The 17,258-nt window shown below is 32.9% G+C and overlaps 1 protein-coding gene across 6 annotated transcripts in view; it reads right to left on the bottom strand.

Annotated features, from left to right (window-relative positions):
• LOC126745280 (serine/arginine repetitive matrix protein 1) overlaps positions 1 to 17,258 on the bottom strand; it is a 233,240-nt gene that overhangs the window by 90,354 nt on the left and 125,628 nt on the right. For all 6 annotated transcript variants that reach the window (XM_050453046.1, XM_050453045.1, XM_050453041.1 and 3 more), the window contains 2 exons: positions 8,819 to 8,988; positions 3,334 to 3,543 (listed from right to left, as the gene is read on the bottom strand). In XM_050453046.1, coding sequence (XP_050309003.1) covers positions 3,334 to 3,543; positions 8,819 to 8,988 — 380 coding nt within the window. The remainder of the gene's footprint in view (positions 1 to 3,333; positions 3,544 to 8,818; positions 8,989 to 17,258) is intronic.

The raw sequence follows: 17,258 nt of genomic DNA, 5'->3' as shown, positions 1-17,258 counted from the left end.
AAAAGTCATAATCAAAATAATTTAAACATTGAACTAACACAGTTTATTACACGAAATTATAATAGTTTTAAAAAGTTATTGATAAAGTAATTTAAAGTGCATTTGTTAATTATTACGTTTATAATTTTTGATTATCAGTTTACGTAGTTGCCATTTGTCATAAAAAATAATCCCCTGAAAGTCGACTCACTTGTTTTGCAATTTTGTTTGAATTTTTAGTTTCCTCCTAGTTACTGCTTATGCCTCCTCCGCTCCTCTGCTCCTTATAGTAGAATAACATACTTATTTACTTACAAAGAAAACAAAAACTTCTTTTTTTATTTGTATCAATGTAGGAAATGAAAAATTTTGAACACAGGCCTAATTTTTGGTCTAGTAAAATTTTTCGTTTTATTCTGATGGATTCAGTGCTTAATTGAGATAATATGATAAGTAAGAATCACATTATTTTTTTTTTTAAATATCTATAGTTAGTACTATGAATTATATTATAACTTTTAAGTTGTATCTATAAATTGGATTGTGTATTTGTGAAAATTTCCGTAATATACTGTATATATTGTATAAGTGTTTTGTAATTTTTAAGTTTGCATGTAAACTAGGCTTAATCAACACCAAAATATCATATATGATGGCGCCACCATACAATTAATATCATGCTAAATTGAAAACTGACAGTTGGTTGCATTAATCGTCCGATAAGTGTAGTGCGAGAATTCAGGTAAGCGAAAACTTCTATTTAGTTAAGGATTAAATTTTTAAATACAAATTAAAGCATATTCTTATAGTATTTTTGATTGTGCTTGAGTATTTTTTAATGTAGTATTTATAGAGGTAATATTTTCTGGTGCAAGAGAGGGGTGCAAACTATTGGGTCCGCTATCGCTAGAAAAACTATTTATTGGCATAGTGGTGTCAATTTTTAAGTATTGCTGTTTTTTTAAATCTAATTATTGACCAGACAAACACTGTGTTGTCGCACCTTTACAAACTTTTTACCATGGTTATTACCAATCGTCTCTCAAGAAAACTAAACTTTTATCAGCAAATAGAACAGGCATGTTTCCGATGCGAATTCTGCACAATCGACCGACATTACGTATCCTAATAGAAAAAACTACCGAATACAATATCCCCATATGCCTGGCATTTGTGGACTTTCAGAAAGCATTCAATTCAATGAACTTTTTTAAAATTTCAATATGGTAAAAATAAAATTGAAATTTTGAAATGCATTGAATAATGCCAGAATAGACTCAAGATCTAGCACTCTTGTTAAAAATATATATGGGAAAGCAACAATACCTGTAAAAATCGTTGAAAATATCAAAACAGACTGAAGTAAATCAAGAAGTGCGTCATGGAAATACATAATTTTAAGGATGTCTTCAAGTTAAAATGGCAACATAAAGGGTATAAAATTGAAAAGTTTCTGAGCCATCTACGATTTGCTGATGATATTTTTGTAATTTTAAACAGATCGGACGAACTGGGGAAATACTATAATAGTTGAACGAAGCATCTAAGCGATAACCAGATTATTGAGAATGTAATCTATTACATCTACCTTGGACAGGTTGTTAAAATGGGATAGGAGAATCAAAAGCCCGAAATAACCTGAGGCGTGCAGCTTGCTTGGGCTGTTTTTGACAATTTGAGACACTTTCTGTGAAATTAAGATATACCAATGATTTTAAAACGAGAAGTGCACGATATGTGTGTTTTAGCTATGACGACGTATGGTCTGGAAATAGCGACACAAAGCCAATACAGCGTGAGTCCGCTTACATTACCTAAGAGAGCAATGGAGCGAGCAATGTTGGGAATCTCTTTAAGGGACAGGATAAGAAATCAGGAGGTAAGGAGGAGATGTAGAGTCATTGATATAACCCAGAGAGTTGCCAAGTTGAAATGGATCTGGACGGATCGCATAGTGAGACAAGACGAGGAGAGATGGACAAAGAGAGCAACACAGTGGCGGCCTAGACAAATAAAAAGAAACAGAGGAAAACCATTGAGAAGATGCACGGACATCAAGGATATAGTCGATAAAAACTGGCTTAGAATTGCCCAAAACTGACACGAATGGAAAATTTATTGAGTGGATTGTCTTGATTTGATATGTCCTAAAGTGGATTGTAGAAAGCCGAAGACGAAGAAGAAGATGAAGAAAGGAGCTTTAATAGTACAAATAAAATTCATTTAAAAAAAGGCGAGCTAATGCAGTCTAGCCAATCTCGTAAGTAACTTTTGATTTATGACGTATCGCCTTATTCGTATTATAGTCACTCAAAATTCATTAAGCCAATGGAAATTATTGGCACATAAGAAGCTACTTAACATTCTTCTAGAGATCTTAAGATTTCCTCTGTTTTAAGGAACATGCTAAGATACTAAATATTAATTTAAATTGTAAACTGAAAATGATAAGCTAGATTATAAAAATGTATTTAATATGAGAGTCGTAAAATTCATAATTTAAATTAGACAAATATATTAGAAAAGCATATCAGCTATTTTTCAAGTTAATTAATATATAATTTTATAAACTAAAATATGATTTGCTTATGTCAAAAAAAAAGCTGGAAAAGTGTGCTTTTTATTAATTTTTTAAATTTTGCGCCTATATACGAAAAGTTCGGATATTGCTATTTGATCAAAATACTATGACTTACTAAGAATTAAAAAAAATAATATATTTAGCCCTTCCCAGACTTTTTAGATGCTTTATACATAATTTTCTATGCATTTGATATGTTACGAGAGAATAATAAAAGATACCAAAATAGACAAGCAAAATATAAATAACAAAAAGCGGCATCCTCTCATGATTCTTGTAAATAATTGCACATAATATTTATTTACAATTCTGTGTGTCAAAAGGCAGTAAACAATAATTTAATGTATACAAACAACTTCTTTAATATTACAATTTAGCTGTAGGCATTTAAATTCAAAATGAAAAACGTGAGCAACCTAAACATTCGCATTTATCAGTCATAAAATAGTCCTTAAATGTTTACCAAGAAACAAATCAAAAATGCAAAAGGAGGAATTCATGATAGGTCAGAATACGTATCTTCTTGGTGCTTCATGATGAAATTTTGCCCGACAGTTATTTCGATTTCCTGTGTTTTTATGGCGAAATTTATGGCTATGTTTTTAAAATTGAATTAAAAAATTAACTTATAATAATAACTATGATAATTAAAGTTAATTCATAAATAATAATTGTTCACTAAGAAATCATTTTTTAGAATCATCGTGAAACGTAAGAGCGAGTTAATTATTAAGAAACGAAATTATTGACAAAAAAAATTAATTTTAACTTACCTCGTCCGTGATATCCCCCAAGTGCTGCACATCCTCAGTCTCCTTGACCTCTTCGGTCTCCTCCCTGGATATGACCCGGCGCTCCTTAACCTCTCTGACGACGCCGTCTGGATTTGGCACAGAAATCCAATTTTCTTCAGTGATTCCCTTTGTGCCATCTTCCAGCGGTCTCGGTCCATCTGTGTCATCTTCATCGCCGAGACGACGAACCTAATTTAGAATAGTTAATTCATATTTTATTATATAAGTTTTATTTTTTGTTAATTTCACATTTAGAAATCTTAGAGGATCTTTAGTACAAATGTTCTAAAAATGGGCACTGTTATAGGACTTCATAAATCGGGGTCTTTGGATGATGTAAATAATTTTAGACCAGTTTTCCCTATTTCGAATGTATCCAAGATAAATGAAATGATTTTGAAACAAAGAGTAAATAACTTAAAAAAAAATAAGATCTTATCCCCAAACCAATGTGGGTTTCGGGAGAAGACGTCAACCGAGGATGCCATTATTAAATTAACGGAACAGATTTATGATGCATTGGATGCGAATTAACCAATCTTAGGTATATCTGTAGACCTAACAAAAGCATTTGATACGGTTAAACACTCAATACTTTTAAAAAATTAAGAAGTTGCAGCATTCGGGGCGTAGCCAATAAAATTATCGAAAGTTATTTGACAGGTAGGAAACAAGTGAAAAAGTTAACAACACTTATAGCGAAATGAGAGATATCAAATGTGGAGTACTACTTTTATTTATTATATATATAAATAGTCTTTTTTCTATAAGAACTGTGTTGTATCTCTTTTGTAAATTGCATATATGCTTAAACAGCATATCTATCAACTATAATTCATTGAAAAACACTGAGTATTTAAAAATAGTCTTGCAAATAACAAACAATATAGTGAAAATGTGCACTTCTTCTAAAAAACTAATCTGTTAACAGCTCGTTTCCGATGAAATTTGAAACATTTAAAGGTGTTTAGTCTTCAAGAATTGATTTTGTGTAACATTGGTAAATAATTTCGCTTGCTTATTGACGATTGTCACCGTTTCTTTTCTGCTTTTTAAACATTTATTAAAATGGCTAAAACAAAAGAGTTATCGGTAGAAACAAAAGGTAGTATCATTAGACTTCATAAGACTGGAAGGACTAACTGTCAAATTTCGATGGATTTGGGAATTCCTAGGCGGACTGTTGATTATGATGTTAGGAAATTCACCAGATATTTGTTGCTAATAGTCCCTACTAGCAAAAAACCTCGAACAAAACCTCGATGTGAAGGCCATAGGCAACAAGTTCAAAGGAGGATTTAAATATTATAATTACAAGCAAACGCAATAGACGATTTACCGTCCCTGAAATCACAGCAAAAATCAACAGGGAGCGTAAAAAAGCGGTCAGTGTTTCAACAGTAAAACGGCGACTTTATAATGCTGGTCTTAAAGGATGTTTAGCTGTATCAAAACCGCTACTGAAGGATGTTAATAAGAGGAAAAGACTTGAGTGGGCCCAATCACACAAAGAATGAACCATTGACGACTGGAAGAAAGTTCTCTGGAGTGACGAGTCGAAATTCGAGGTTTTTGGAACGAAGAGGCGAGTTTTTGTTCGCCGTTATGCCAATGAAAGGCTCGCTCGCTGTACGGTGGCCTCAGTTAAACACGGTGATGTTTCGGTGATTGTGTGGGGTTGTTTCGGAGAATCTGCAGTGGGTTATCGGGTTATGTGGGAATTCTTCGCACGTCCTTCGCAAGAGGGTTACAAAACAATTTAAAGTGACAATATACCGTAAAATGGGGTTACTTCGACAGCGCGGGTTTCTTCGACACGTAGGTACCTATAATATAATAATTTTTTTTCAGGTTTCTTGGTGTTTCTCAGTTTATCCAATGTTCTGCTATAGTTTTTGTCCTATTTTATATATTTTTTTTTATATATTTGCTTTGTTGTTTTATTTGTTTATTTATTTTATTTTTTATTTTTTTTATTTTTTTTTATTTTTTAGGTTTTTTAGTTTTTCCCTTTCAGATACGGTAAGTTTTATTAAAGATACCGCGCACTTACGTCAAAAAGGTGGGAGGTAGACCTTACCTTAACTACAGAAAGGAGAACATGGATAAGGCTATTGATGCTGTGAAAAAGGGCATGTCCAAACTACAAGCTAGCCAGAAGTTCAAGGTGCCGAGAACAACGTTAATTGATAAACTTCAGGAAACTCATCCTGCAGCACCGGGTCGTCCATGCGTGTTGACTCGCGAAGAAGAACAGCTGTTGGCAAAAACTCTTGGTGTCGTAAACGACTGGGGCTTTCTCATGACTCATGAGGACATTCGTCAAGTTGTGACAAAATTTGTGACGAAGCAAGGTAAGAATGTTCCGGAATGGAAGAACAACAAACCAAGTCTGGATTTTATAAAAAAATTCGCTCAGAGGAACAAACTGACAACTCGACTGGCTTCCAATATCAAACGTCACCAAGTTGCCGTAGGTAAGGAGCAACTTCAAGAATTTTTTGAGAACATAAGAGACATCTTAGAATATGCGTGACCAAAAAAAAAATGTTTACAATTATGATGAGACGAATATCACTGATGACCCTGGTTCGAAGAAAATGTTGGTGCCCAGAGGAACTAAGAGAGTCGAACAAGTTTAAGAGCACTCAAGAACATCGATCAGCATCATGGTTTGCGGATCAGCTAATGGGGACTTGCTTCCTCCCATGGTCGGTTATAAGGCACAACACCTGTACGAAAATTGGAGTAAGGGAGGTCCTGCAGGCACAATTTATCAGGTGACGCCAAGTGGATGGTTCGATATGAATACATTCGAATAACACATAACAATGGTTTTTTGATGTTTTGATTCCTCACATTAATGCTAAGAGCACCCCTGAACAAACAAAATTTGTGATTGGAGATAATCATGCGTCACACTTTTCCCCTCGCGTTGTCAAGGCAGCTGAAGAAAATAATATTTATATAACGCCCCTACCAGCAAATTCAACGCATTTGATGCAACCTCTGGACATCAGTTTTTTTTGCTCCCATGAAGCGAAAATAGCGCGAAATTCTGGATTCATGGAGAAAGGAATGTCGTCGAAAAGGAAGCATCCCGAAAGAACATTTCCCAAGGTTGCTAAATCGATTGTGGTCCCATATTGAAAACACTTCTGCCACAAATCTTCAATCTGGCTTTAGAGCAACACGGCTGAGCCACTTTAATCCAGAAAGAGTTTTGGCAAAAATTCCTGGCGAAAGGCCAGATTTCGAGAGAGTGCTGAATTCCAGTTTGTTAGAATTTCTACAGGAGGCTAGAGGATATTCCAAGAAACCGACAAATTCTCTCAAAAGGGGGAAAAAAGTGTCCGCAAGACCAGGCCAGCAGATGCAAAGACCAGTTGAAACAAGCACTCCAACTCGTTCAGACTTACCAATGGATTTACCAAAAATTTTTGTTGATGCAACTCCAACTAGACCGTTGATCCTGATAAACCTGGACCGTCCAGAGCTCGCCGAAACAAGACAAACATTGTCGACACTGACTCCGATTCTTCCTGCTCTATATGCAAATGTTCTTACGCAACCTACACTGACAGCAATGAGTGGATTTGTTGCGTTTCTTGTTTAAAGTGGGTGTGCGGTATTTGCAATGATGGCTCCAAGGACGCAATATGAATGTCCTTCATGCAATTGTTGTTGCATTTGTTTGGTTCCATACTCCGAGTACACAAATAAAAAGTCTTGGTTAAGGTAAAGGTTTACTATTTTGGTGTCGAAGTTAGCCCGTGTAGTGGGGTAAAAAAACCCACAAAAAAAGTAGATGGGGGTGGTGGGGGAAAAATTTTTTTGGCTATAAAGAGCCAAAGGTTCAATTGTTACGATAGCACATAGGCCAAGTTTTTAAGATGAATGGTTTTTTTCAACAATTATAGCTAAAACCTGTCGAAGTAACCCCGTTTTACGGTACTTCCTTCTGGTACTCGAATAATTGGGGAAAACTTCATCTTTCAACATGACAATGACCCCAAGCACACGTCGAAATTGTGCAAGCAATATTTAGGTCAATTACAAAGGAACATCTGAAAGTTATGGTATGGCCCCCACAATCACCGGACCTTAATCCTATCGAATTACTGTGAGATGAACTGGATAGACAAGTGCGAAAATCATGCCCCACATCAAAAGAAGACTTGTGGAGGATCATCCAAGAAGAGTGGCACAAGATACCTCAGGAAACTTTGGACAAATTAATTAGAAGACTACCGAAACTCTGTGAGGCTGTTAATAAAAATCGAGGCGGACATGTAGAATCCAAAATTTGATTTTCTTAAATTTAATTAATTGAAAAATGTATTGTTTATATTCATTTTATTATAAATAAACCGTTTCATAAAAATAACTGATGGGTTTATTATTTTTGGTTATAACTTTAAAACAGCCATATGTGGGCAAATACTTTTGAGCGGTAGTGTAAGTATCAAGAACCTCACCATAATATACTATTCGTTGGTTCAATCTCATTTGACATATGGATTGATCGGGTGGGGTGGTATCCTGAACTGCCACCTACAGCAATTAAGCATCATTAAAAAATGGAAGCTAAAAAATATATTTGAAAAAATTGACTATTTCCAACCAATTTACTTTATAAGGAAACAGAAATAATGGACATGAGGAAACTTTACTGTTTCAATTTAAGTATGAATATATATAGAAAAAAAATTATTCTTGAAACTTTATCGCATAGGCTTAATCAAAATGCGCGTATTGGTAGTAACAAAAAAAGTGTTGGTCAGCGTCATTTCAAATATTTAGCACCGAAACTTAATAATATACCAAGACCCATACAGGAAAAAATGTCTGCAGCAACGTTTAAAGTTTAATTAAGGCAATGGATTGAACAGACAGATTCGGATATATTTCATCATTTGGTGAATAACTTGTAGCTTGTTCTTATTATTTTTGTAATAACAGAGCGATAACTTTTATTGAACGTTGATAATTCCCATGATTTTTTGTTTGTGCTACTATGAGTATTTGAATTTAAATAGTGTTGTCTTTTCTTATTGTATGTGTTGTGCAAGATGTGGTTGCCCTGTTGACTTATTTTTAATGTTGCTTTAAAACCGGCAAGAAGAATAATTGAATATGAACAGATACAAATAAATTATGAGTGATGTATTAAAATACCATTGATGGAATATTTTCTCGGACTTGACAAGAAAAACTCGATATTGACCTTTAAACCCGAATTGGACTATACATATATATCCCTAAAGAAAAAGTACCAACAAGCTTCTAAATAGAACAGCTTCGGTACTAATCGTTTATTTCTTCCTTGTACTTGTACGTAAAGTAGAATAAGTATTTTGTATTTAAATTTTGTAAGTTTGGAAATAAACGTATTATTATTATTATAAGAACTAGCTTAGGATTAACCATGTGATTAAATTTTAATACTCTTTTAATAACTTGCCTCTGTTTGGTGATGTTCCTGTGTTTCAGTGTCTTCAGTTGTATTAGTGGTGACCATCGGTCCCGAATCTTCCACAACTTTGCCATCTTCAAGTATAACTTGGCGTTTCACTCGAGTCTCTATTTGCTTGGTGTTTAAAACTTCTGTTTTCTTTTTACTTATCCATTCTTCTGTAATGAGAAAACATATATTAATGAAATATATCTATATAAAATGTATTAATATGGCAGCCTTAAGTAAATTTATTAGTGGATTAATTTTAATAAAAAACAACATATCATTGATTATTTTCTAAGTCACTTTTGGTTTCAGGCAGATGCCACTTCAAAAACTTTCATGTCAATTTCATACTAAAACAAACAAAAAAAAATAATTTTAAAAATATAAAATACTATAATTTCCAGGCAAAGACGAAAAAATACAAGAACATGAGATACCTCTAAATTTTAGAAAAACTTAAAGAAAAAACTGGTATTATTGTTCTAAAAATACATTTATGTTTTGATGCTAAAAGTGAAACGAATATTTATTAAAAAAAAAATTAATTTAAACACATTTCAGTTCCTATTAGTGTGACTGATTTTTATGAATGTATTTTAAATTTTGATTATTAGTAAGATAGATAAAGCCCAGTTCAGAGATCTATTAGAATCTTTGAGATGTGTCGCAGATGCGGCACTAAATAGTGCGAGCGGCTATGGCCGCTTTCAGACGGGTCGGTATGGCAGCGGTACAACAACCGTGCGATAGACGTTCGGTATGCAGAGCAAATGTCGCTTCTATATAACCAAATGCTTGATTTCACACGAGTCGACGCAACAAGATTTCGGCACGATATGCTTTCTACATGCTGCTTATCTGCAAGTTTTTAGGCGGTAAATGGTTTATACCGCATGTATGTTTGATTGTTTACGTTTGTGTTTGGAAGTTGAAAATGTCGAACGAGATAAATTTAGTACAAGAAATAGAAAAATATGAGTGTCTCTATAACTACAAAATCGCAGAATATTCGCGGAAAGATATTACGGATAAAGCATGGGAAAGAGTGGCAAAAAAAACAAACCTCTTTTTTTTACCTCTCGACATTTTTTATATTAGTCTTATAAACAATAGTTATACTGCCATGGGATGCTACCATTTGGCTTGATAAAATAATTTGCTAAATAATTACGAACAGTAGGTCCAGAAGATGCAGGGTTTATGCGAATAATCTCTTCTAGCAAATTATAGTTTTGAACTGCGATAGTCAGTCGATATTCGGATGTTGGTGTCGAATACCACGTCCCGTCTTTAATTCGTATAAAATTATGTAAAACACAAACACATTTTATTATATTTATAATATTAGAGATTTTTGTACACCTTATGGGGGTTAGCAACACTTGAAATTTTTGAGTTACCATGCCAAAACTACATTCTATGGTTTTTCGTCCCCTGCTTAACCTATAGCTAAATATACATTTCTTATTATCCAGTGTTTGTATAGGGAATGGTTTCATTAAATATCGTTTTAAGGGAAACGCGTTATCTCCTACGAAGAAATATGGTACTTCTTCCTGGCTCTCATCATGTGGCAAACAAGCACTAGCGGGTAGATTTACACCATTTCTTTCCAACCACTGACCTAAATTTGATGCACAAAAAATTCCTCCATCATTATTTCTGCCTGCATAGCCGGTTTCTATCATTGTGAATAAGCCATCTGCATCACAAACCGCAAGTAAAACAATTGAATGGTAGTGTTTGTAGTTGTAATTTGTTGATCCAGAGTTGGGAATTTTTTGTATTCTAACGCGCTTGCCATCGATTACTCCTAAGCAGTTAGGTAAGTTCCATAATTCGTAAAAGCGATTTGCTATTTCCTTCCACTTTTCGTTAGAGGGAATTTTCATATAAACATTGTGAAGAGTGTTCCAAATAGCTAATGTTGTTTCATTTACTATATACGATACTGTCGTAACTCCTCTTGCAAAATAAAAGGCCAGAGAATAAGTGCATCCCGTGGCAAGATACCTAGGATTAATAAGAAATAATCAAACATATAACTTTTGTATTTCTACAAATTGATTTGTTTTTATTTTATTTCAGTTCAAGAGTATAAGGAAAAATGGCGCAGCATCAGATCTTCATTTCTTCGAAGTATGAAGACCCCTCCAAGTGATTCTAAACCAAAAAAACCGTATTACCTCAAGGATTATTTGCAATTTATACTGCCTTATGTAAAAGCAGTAAATACTCCCGAAAATAATGGCAATGTCCCAGAACCTATTCCTGATGAAGACCGTAGTTGTGAAAATCTAGCGACAGAAGACTCACCTTCAAATGAAAATTTTAATGAAAATTCTCGGAATTACGACTTTAATTTAACAGAAAAAACAAAACGACCTGTATCATTAGCAAAACAGAAAACAATACAACATTAATCAGCGGTGCCAGCATCTACCTCAATGAGTACCGTTCGATGTCGTAAACGTTACAATACAGAAGGTGAGCAAACATTTGTCAACTACTTAAAAGCAAAAACAAGAAAGGTTCAAGATGTGAAGAACTCTGAAAATAAAGAAAAAATCAGCCACATGCATCACTTTTTACTAAGCATGCTACCTGACCTGGAAAGTATGACAGAAGAACAACAAAGGAAATTTAAAATCAAACTGATGATCCTTGTTGATGAAATAAAATCGCAAAATGTTCAACCTACATTCAATCCATCCTCCTCATCTTCATTCGAAAGACCATCTACCAGCCACTCTGTACTAACACCTTTAGTGTCTCCTGATCGCCGATTCACTCTCCAGAAGAAACTTATTACAATGAAATCCCGACAGCGCAATCAGGGTCAGCCGTAGCACGAAATGTTTACTCTTTTTTCTCGAATTTCAATACAGATAATGTAGAGTAGTGTGTTTTGTTTTATTCATAGTACTTACCGCAAATTTATTAAAATCCTTTCTCCAGCACTTACACATTCTCTCATGTTCGTATTTTGTCTACGAATAATTGGACTAATAAGTTGTTCAAGTTCTTGGAATGAAGCTTTTCTCATTCTGTACATTGACTGAAATTTTCCATCATTTAAAGTGAATTCTTGAGCGGCAACAAATAACCTACAGTTAATGTTTCTTTCAATGTATGGATGCACCCAATATTTTCTTTTTTTTTCTCTGTTGTAATCTCTTAAAATACAAATATAACACAATGTCCTCTTCATCACTAGACGACGACATGTTCACTACACTGCTGTGGAATATGTTGCCTCATGTAAATAGATAATGCGGCAGAGCATCGTTACGGTAATTGCTGCGCCGCTACCAGACCGCTGCTACACCGACCCGTGTGAAGGCAGCCTATGTTGTATTTATTGTCGCAGGATATACATGTTTAAATGGCAAAATTTTATATAATTTATTGCTTTTACTGTAAGGAAGTGTGTTTTTTTATTTGTGTTTGTGGATTTGTTTTGGTATTATCCCTAAAGACCTTAAAATGTTTCGTTCCTGGGAAAATCGGCAGGAAAATTTGGCAAATGAAGAGGAAAGTATTTGTGTGGGCTTACGGAGACCGTGGGTGGACAAGATAGACAATGACATTTGTGATAAAAATAATAAGAGTGATCTGGACAGTGATTTAGACTCAGATAGTTCATTTTCTAATATTGAGGAAGCAGAGGAAGAAGTAAGAGCAGCAGAAGCTACAGAGGAAAATCAAGCAGTTTTAAAACGTAATTGTGTAAGTACAGACGCCAAACATATTTAATTTATTTAAATGTCTATAACAATCTTAGGAATGATCCTCAGCTCACAAATTGTTGTAGTGCATTGCAAAAAACAACGTTTTTAAAAGGGGTTTCCTATTATAGTAAAATATGTCATTTTGTAAAAAAAGGATTAAAGACAGAAAAAAAAAGAAAGTTGCAGGATAGTCAAAGGATATTGCCAAATTGCTAAGGGAAGTGGTATATTTTAAATACAAAAACAATAAGGTTGCGACCATATAGATGGTTAAGAACACCTTATCGGCAAGGGAAAAACATTTCTCAGTCTCAACCTTACGGAGATACCTGATAAAACTTTGATTTAAGCTTAAGATGGTTAACAAAAGGGCTGCTGTAAAGTACTCGAATTGCCAGGTGGTCTATAGAATATTTGGAAAAAATTAAAAATTTTCGGGAGGAAGAGAGAACCACATATTATTTAGGCGAAACATGATATGATACAAATGACATTGCAAAAAAGGGTTCGACTTCTAACAAATGTGTCCTAAAAGATATCCCACCAAACAGGGAATCTGGGATGATCATTATTCATTGTGGTTCAAAAGAAGGTTGGGTGAAAGATGAACTGAAATTATGTGGCAAAAAAAGTGCAATGTGGACTATCATAAAAATATGGATGCAGATATATTTGGAACCTGGTTTGAGAAAACATTAATTCCAAATTTAAAGGAAAACAGTGCGATTATTATGGATAATGCATCGTACCATTCAACGTTTTCTGAAAAAATCCCAAACATATCTTCACACAAATTGGAAACTCAGACATTTTTTTTAAAACATAAACAGATCTCTATTTCTATGTATTATTTAGCTTATGTAAAAGTTTACGTGACGGATTCATCCATTTGATCCATATTTGATGAAATAGCAATTAAGTTAATTAGACACATTTTTCTTATGCAAATAATTATAAATAAGTCTACAAAAATGATTTAGGCTTAAAACGAATGTAAATTAGGTATTGAAAATTAATTTATTATTTTAGATTTTACTTATACTATTTATTATATGAATTTTTAAATAATATATGCAGGTATATAAATTATGGTTAAATGCTCAAAAATTTTAAAAATACAGTTTTTACCAGGTACTACATCACGCATTTTACTTTCATCAATTGGTCTTACGTCATTCTCGTTGTTTGTATATTTTACTTATATATAATTAAAAATTTTATTCAACTCATCGTCTGTTATGGCGATTTTACATAACCTTGGTTAAATAAATAAGTTAATTTATACTTTGGTATTATCTTAAAAAAATATGAATAATAAAGCATTAAAAACAGTATAATTTCTTAATAAAATAAGTACTGTTTTCAAGTTTTTTGGTAGTATCTCATTTGCCCATGTATTTAAAGAAGAAAATGAAATTATTTACGTATTATATTACATAAAAATTTTATAAATTTATAAATTTAAAAATTTGTGCCGATATTCTTTATAGCTAAGTTTTATAATTTTCAAATAACAAGATCAATAAATTAAAAAATTGAATTTTTGAAACCAAGATTCAAATAAAAAAACTAAACAAGAAAATAATAAAGAAAATCGTTTTAACGAAGTTTCGTATTTCGGAAAAAGTGAAACTGTGAAGCATATTATCCAACTCATCCCATTTAAAATAAAATTGAAATTAAATTGACTTATTTATTTACGAAGTTAGTATACTGGTAAGAAAGTTCCTCGATTACTTACTAAATAAAACACTTACATACACATATACTTACTAAATAAAGTGAGAATATCTATTAATTTGGCTTAAAAAAAAGTATCTTAAAATCTTATTTAAAGGAAGAAAAAGAAATTTTTATATTAATATTGTTTGGATGTTTGACTAAAGCTTAGTTAATAGTAGTACTAAAGTTTTCCGTATGCCTGACTATGCAAAAAAATAAGATGACAAATACCAGCCAGGATGGCAGCGTATATTCCGCGAGATAAGGCACACATTTTTACTACGCCTTCTTCTTAGTTAAATAAATAATAAATAAATAAATAAATAAAGTTTATAAATAAAGTTTTTTATTTGTGGCCTAAACTGCAGTGTACATATTCGATCAAGAGGTCTATTAAAACCATAATTAGTTTTATCAAATTGTGTTCCAAACGTTACCTCATATCTATTTCTCCTAACAGGTATATGAGAACTAACTAGCCCAAGGAGATTAGGAGAATTGATCATACCATTCAATAATTTAAATAAATACATAAATCTATTAAAGTTCGTCTGTTTATCAATTTAGGGGGTTTTAGTAACAGATAGAGGTCATCATAATTAATATTATCTACAGGAATATTCAACTTGTAGGCGATGAATCTTAGGAATCGTCTTTGAACCCTTTCCAGAAGATCGATGTGGACTGATAGAATGGTGACCACACAGTACTAGCATACTCCAATACAGATCTTACAACAGTACATCCCTAGTGACATAGACATTATTAAAGCATTTAATGGTTCTCAATACAAAACCAAGCAATTTCAAAGCTCTGTTGGATATCTGAGCAACATGAGAAGCAAGTGTAAGCTTTTGATCTAAAGTGACGCCAAGATCCTTTATCTCTTGTAGTCTTTTGAGAATAATACTTCCAATCTCATATGGGAATAAAATTGGATTGCTTATGCGGTAAAAAGTTATTAATTTACACTTATGTATATTAAGCTTTAATTTATTCAATTTACACCACTGCATGATTGATGTAAGATCCTGCTGAAGCTTACAGCAGACGTTAATAGATGTGACCCACGAACTTATAAATATAACTGGACTGCTAATGCATAATATGGCCATGATACACAAAAATGACCACTGCATGGTGGCCGCCATTTTTATAGTGATTGTGTCCTTTTGATGTTGGTCACTCTGAAAATTTTTAGTGTTGCCAACAAAAAATATATTAAATAATAGTAATGAAGTTGACGACGCTGACGTTTGACGTGTGAGTATAGCGGATTGCCTAGGTTTTGGCGATTTGTAAACGACACGACGCTTGGGTATATCGTCTGGAACAGGCGATGTATCTTTGTCTTTATTTAATACGTAAATAATACATCACCATTTTTATTTAAAGGTATTTGATTTAGTTTCTCAAAACCGAATTATTGTGGATTGTCCGTCTGTGTTGTTTATAATAGAATCATATATTGAGTTGTTGATAGAATAATATATTTTTACTATATAAACCCTTTATAATTACAAACTCTCGAAATCAAACTCTAGGGCGTATATCCAATACCAATTTTAAACCTATTACCCCCTGATGATAAACACCACTGTGTCCGAAACATGTGAGGGATTTTAAATAACTAAATGTTTAATAAATAAGTGGAGGGAGACTGCAGGATTTTCATTTTACGTTAAAATACAATGATTTACCTTGTGGAAAGCCTTCGAGAAGTCAGTGTATATTGTATCTATTTGATAATGACTCTCCAGCGCTTCCAGCATAATAGATTGAAATTCCAATAGGTTAGATGTAGTAGACTTAAACCTAATGAATCCGTATTATTGCTGAATCAACATATGAGTAAATTGGGATGTTAGAGCTTTAGTAATAAGAGATTCCAAAATTTTTGGTATAAGAGACATTTTGGACATAGCTCTATAATTAACGACATTAGAGCAATCACCATTTTTAAGTATAGGTGTAATGTAGCTCTGTTTCCAGAGCACAGAGCAAATACCCAAACTCAAAGATTTAATAAAGAGTCTTTGCAAGACATTTGACAGAACACACTTTGTTTTTTCAAAAAAATAACAGGAATTCCGTTTGACCCACAGCCTAGATTATTATTTAAATTTTTAATGGTGTTACAAACATCAATAACATCAACGAGTACATTACAGCAACTATTTTCAACAGAATTAAAATTATAAGCACAAGTATTTTGAAGAAAATTGTCATTATTCTTTTTATAAAGTATGGAAAAATACTCACAAAATAAATAAGCTATTTTAACAATAAATAATGCATTTCTTTTGTGATCCAAGTGCATGCTATTTGGTATACTATAACTTTTTTTTGGAGTTTACATATTTCCAAAATTCCTTTTTATTATTAACAATATTCTGAAGTTTAAGAATATATTCATTATGAAAAACCGTAGAATATTTTTTGCATTTTGCTTTAAGTTCAGAAAATGTGTTATAATTCACCAAAGAACTGAATTGCTTATATATTTTGTGAGCATTCCTCTTACTTACAATTAAAATTTTCCACTTTGTTGTGCCACTTAGGAAATGTTGACTTTAATCTTCGGTACATTACAATCAATCACATAATATAACAAATCATAAAATAATTGCGCAGAATACTCAATATTTGTCCGACTTAAAACATACTCCTAATTAATACTACTTAAACACATAATAATAACTGTATAATCTGCCATCTTAAGATTGTAATAATAATAATCGTACTTTGAGAGCTCAATTTCTGAATTATAGTCCTAATGAATGGTTAGTGCCGGGTGGTAAGAATCACATGGCAGTGTCGGATTGTCAGACAATAATACTTTTGATTCAAATGTGGTAAATATTAGATTTAAATAACCTCCTTTACTATTAGAAATAAAGTTAATCTGTCTTAAGTTATAATTTGCCATACACTCCGACACTGCCAGAACCTGTGCCGCAAATTTACCCTTCGGCTCTGATCCTAAA

This window comes from Anthonomus grandis, chromosome 15 (assembly GCF_022605725.1).
Source record: "Anthonomus grandis grandis chromosome 15, icAntGran1.3, whole genome shotgun sequence".
NCBI classification, from domain to species: Eukaryota; Metazoa; Arthropoda; class Insecta; order Coleoptera; family Curculionidae; genus Anthonomus; species Anthonomus grandis.
This window is presented reverse-complemented; position numbering and strand designations above follow the sequence as displayed.